Source organism: Arachis ipaensis, chromosome B02 (assembly GCF_000816755.2).
Source record: "Arachis ipaensis cultivar K30076 chromosome B02, Araip1.1, whole genome shotgun sequence".
Classification (NCBI taxonomy): Eukaryota; Viridiplantae; Streptophyta; class Magnoliopsida; order Fabales; family Fabaceae; genus Arachis; species Arachis ipaensis.
Window position 1 is genome coordinate 98,717,302 of NC_029786.2, and position 5,024 is coordinate 98,722,325.

Sequence of the window (5,024 nt, forward strand, 5' to 3'; positions counted from 1 at the left end):
TTAAAATAAATTTGAGGTTGATTATTTAGTTATAAAAATTATTGTAAATTAATGTTTATAAATATATTCAAATATATAGTGGCTAGCTTTTAGGGTATATAGTGTAACATAGCCCAACTCACCTGTTTGAGGATATTGTATGCTTTGACATTGAGTCTCAAGATTTTGTTATTAGTGGTAGGAATTATGGCAAAGCCGCCACACATACCAATTAAAACGCGTTCATAAAGAAAGATTTCCATATTTTTATAAGGCATGTTTCCTTTCCTTTTCAATCAAAGTGACACTTTACATTCCACTTTTTTATTGGGTCCAACGTCCATATCTCATTGGCACATTGAGCTGAATATTATTCGGATGGATTTGAATTCTTTAAATTTTGAATTTTATTTTAGAAAATAAAATATAATTTCTCACCATTTATTTTATGAATGAGATTAAGAAAAAATATGAAAAAAAAATTATTTAAAGATGAGAGATCACACTTTACTCTCTAAAATAAAAATTTAAAATTTAGAATATCCAAATTCGATTTTGATACTATCTATAACAAACCAACACATCTACTTAGAAATATTATTTGCTTTAGCATTCAGAACTTCACCATTTTGTTATTGAAAGCATCAAATATCAAAACTACTCTAAAAAGCTAATAAATATCAATATATATTTTTTTTGTAGTAGTCATTTTTCCTTTGTAAAAAGAAAAAAAATTTGGGCTCAAATGGCCGGCGCCTCGTCCCAAACTCTGTGGATCTGATGGTATGAATTTGATATTTTTGTTTCACAAATTCAAAATTTCAGCTCGCCAATGAGTAATAGCTCAAATGGCATAAACTTCCCATACTCAATTAAGAGGTTGCGGGTTCGAGTCTCCTATCTTTCCAAATTTTGCCAATAAGTTATAGCTCAAATGGCATAGTCTCTCCATACTCAATTAAAAGGTTGCGAGTTCGAGTCTCCTATCTTTGGTAAAAAAAAAAAAGAAAAAAATTCAAAATTTCAGCTCGAATAGTTTTTATAGTAGGCTTGGTGGATCGACCCGGCAAATTTAGGCCATTTTACAATCTTAATAAAACTCAAATGATGGCATTTGTTAATGAGTCTTAACTCACACGGCATTCCGTTCCCTCCCCATCTCAAAGGTCTCGGGCTCAACTCCTCAACTGCAACCGAAGAAGAAAAAATGGTAAGTATGTAAGGAGCGTGTGGATATGTGTGTTTGAAGGATTACCATGTGTTCATAACACGCACAGCGGAAGAAAATAAAGTAATCCTTAAAAATCTATTTTGTGCTTAAACTTTATTCCAATAATAAATATATAGTAGATCAGATCTAAATACCTGAGTACGCTCGTAAAAATCTTTTTCTCCTTCGATAGTACGAAGGCGCTATGCGTATCCACACCGAGACCAACCTTTGCTGTCAACTCCTTGACTAATGGATATCTGATCTAAATTGAGAAACCTCTTGCAACTCTTTGCACACCATAAAATTCTTCTCCAAGAATTAGACTCACATACATTTATGTGCGTAGAGGTAAAGGAATAACAACCCTTGTTATTCCCTCTGTCTTTCTCATGATTCCTCTACTCTTGGCATACATATATATAGTATGAGATTTGTTACTGATTTTAAATTTGATTCTCAATTCAAATTTAAATCATATCTTTAAATTCCAAATCTGAATCCTTCAAATTTTATGAATCATATCATAACAATTTAAAACATAATCGATTTGGATCTCATCCAAATTTATAATTCAAATTCAGAAATAGAATAACTAATTATTCTTAAATCTCATTTAATATTCTCAATTATCATATTATTATTATATTCTTGGTGTTAGCAAAAAATATAATAATATTCCATTTGAATTAATATAATTATTTATTTGATCAAATTAAATTAATAATTAAATAATTCTACAGCAAAGATTAGAACACTCGTTAGTGTGTGACCCCATAGGTTCAATACTAAGCGGGTAGTAAATTAGTCATACTAAATTTACTAATCAAGGTTGGCGTCTAACAACACTCCTCAACGACCCGATAGTATGAAGTAATATATTTTTACTAAGAACCTTAGAAGAACAAAGTATAATTCCTTCCATCTTTCCAGCTCTTGGTTAACCCTTAGAGTATGGTTTAATTGTCAAACTCTAACTTGTTACCATTATAATAATGAACTGTGAATGACCTAAGAAACTCACTTCTTCATTCATTCAATCCCCTTGGCCAAGGTTTTATTAATCTCAGTCATTATAATCATAGAATTCAAACTCTTTACCGAGAGTTGACAGATTCCTTATTGACTAATCATTAATTCTACAAGTATTTAAATCATACCCAATATCCATTCAACTAGCACCCTGGGGTATTAGGTGTCCGGAATCAAAGTATAATAAATACATTGTTAATTACTATGACAGTCGCAGGTCAAAGGAAACTCTATTACTGTGTTCATCTTGAGAATATCCTATTGACAAATATACGGTAATTATAACCATTAGGAATTCTCAAAGTGAGTCAGTTCAATAGTCATATCTCTATATGCACCATCTATATATATAATTTAATAAATGAGATCTATTAATCTTCATCCAATGAAGACCATTATATATATATTGATCTTTCCGGATTATTAATGTCCTTTTTAATAATCCTATGACCAAGAACAATTTAGATTAAATTATAAAAGATTTATCTCTCAATATTATGATTACTATCACAATGATAAATCTCTAAATTTAATCAAGGACCTTATTATATTAACATTTTAATATAATAACAATAACAAATTATTTGACACATGATTGATTGGATTGTGGTCATACTCCTTATTCCCAACAGTGTTGTACTTAGGATTGGAAGTTGTTCAATCCATTTGAGGTACCTAAAATTGGGAGTTGTCCAATCCATCTAACAAAAAAAAATGATGGCACTTCTAACTTATAAATATCTAAACACTCGATCAAGAAAGCAACAATGTATAAGTAAAAAACTTTTCATAACCATAATTAGTCACGGCCAAAATGGTGCCACCACTTATCTTCCTTCTATTTCTTACTCTTCCTCTGTCCTTATTTTTCTTCTTCTTTCAAAAACAAAGAACACTTGTTAACAAGAACAAAGCCTTTCCACCAGGTCCTAGAGGCCTTCCAATAATTGGAAATCTTCACCAATTAAATAATTCTTCCCTTTATCTTCAACTATTTGAACTCTCAAAGAAATATGGCCCTATATTCTCCCTTCAGTTAGGTCTAAGGCCAGTAATTGTTATTTCATCCCCTAAGTTGGCCAAGGAAGCATTGAAAAACCATGATCGTGAATTTGCTGGAAGACCAAACTTGATTGCTCAACAAAAACTTTCCTATAATGGATTGGAGATGTTCTTTTCCCAAAACAATGATTATTGGAGAGAGATTAGAAAGTTATGTGTTTCTCATCTCCTTAGTGCTAAGCGTGTCTCAAGCTTTTCCTCAATAAGAGAGTTTGAGGTCAGGCAATTGATCAAGAAAATATCAAGCCATGCTTCATCAGAAAAGGTGACAAATTTGAATGAGGTATTAATGGCTCTAACAAGCACTATTATATGTAGGATTGCCTTTGGGAGAAGGTATGAAGATGAAGGAGTTGAAAGGAGTAAGTTCCATAGTTTGTTCAATGAGTTCCAAGCCATGTTGATTACTCTCTTTGTTTCGGATTATATACCTTTCTTGGGTTGGATTGATAGACTCAAAGGACTTCATGCCCGTCTTGATAGAATTTTCAAGGAGTTGGATGAGTTCTGCCAAGAAGTTATTGATGAACACATGAATCCTAATAAAGACATTTCAGAGGGAGAAGACATTATTGATGTCTTGCTTCAATTGAAGAAACAACATTCATTTTCCTTTGATCTCACTTATGATCACATCAAAGCAGTATTATCGGTTTGTACTATTTTCCTTTACATTAATTTCTTATTTATGGAGATTATTGGTTTGTACTATTGAAATAAATACTAGTATTTCAGGAACATGTGAAATTCTTCCTATACTTTATATAAATGGTGAAGCTTGTTAGTCCTCCCTCCCTCCAAAAAAAATTAATTACAAAAGACCCCTTTCATTTAAATATATTTTTCTTTGTTTTATTTTTTTTATAGGATATAATTGTAGCAGCAACTGATACAACTGCAGCCACAGCAGTTTGGGCTATGACAGCACTAATAAAAAATCCAAGAGTAATGAAGAAAGTTCAAGAAGAAATTAAAAACTTTGGAGGTCAAAAATATTTCTTAAAAGAAGAAGATATTCAAAAGTGTATCTATTTTAAAGCTGTGATGAAAGAAACATTAAGATTATACCTACCAGGACCATTACTTATGCCAAAAGAAACAACTGAAAAGTGCACTATAGATGGCTACGAAATTCCAGCTAAGACTATAGTTTATATAAATGCATGGACTATTCATAGAGACTCTGAAGCATGGGAAAATCCAGAAGAGTTTTATCCTGAGAGATTCTTGGGAAGTTCAATTGATTTTAAGGGTCAAGATTTTGAGCTAATTCCATTTGGTGCGGGTCGTAGAATTTGCCCAGGTATGCATATGGCACTTGTAGCACTTGACCTTATCCTTGCTAATCTTCTTTATTCCTTTGATTGGGAACTTCCCGAAGGGGTCAACAATGAAGATGTTGATGTTGAAGCTTTGCCAGGGTTGGCTCAACATAAGAAGAATCCTCTTTACCTTATTGCCAAAACTAAGAAGGAATAATGGTATCTCACTACATCACCAGTTCAATTTTGGAGGCTTTTGCGGCCGTTTATAACCGTCATTAAATTATTTAGTGGCGCTAGGTGTAACACCGCCATTTGAAATGCAGCAAAACGGGTTTGAGGCAATTTCTAGCAATAACCGCCATTTAGAGTTTAATTTGTTTGCACTAGTAACCTTATTCGATTAAAGAGATTATTATTACACTTATGTCATTTTCTTTTTCTTTTTCATTTTTATTTGAAAGGAGTTTTATATGTAA

General features: G+C 32.0%; 1 protein-coding gene across 1 annotated transcript; it reads left to right on the top strand.

The window, feature by feature from the left end:
* Window positions 3,005-5,018, top strand: LOC107625906 (cytochrome P450 83B1-like). Its single transcript, XM_016328637.2, has 2 exons — window positions 3,005-3,935; window positions 4,151-5,018. Exons 1-2 carry the CDS (start codon window positions 3,036-3,038, stop codon window positions 4,760-4,762), a joined length of 1,512 nt encoding a protein of 503 aa, XP_016184123.1. The 5' UTR covers window positions 3,005-3,035; the 3' UTR covers window positions 4,763-5,018.

Coding starts and splice junctions, on each gene's coding strand:
- LOC107625906 (XM_016328637.2), top strand. CDS start 3,036: ATGGTGCCACCACTTATCTTCCTTCTATTTCTTACTCTTCCTCTGTCC. Junction 3,936..4,150: donor ACATCAAAGCAGTATTATCG/GTTTGTACTATT, acceptor TTTTTTTTATAG/GATATAATTGTAGCAGCAAC.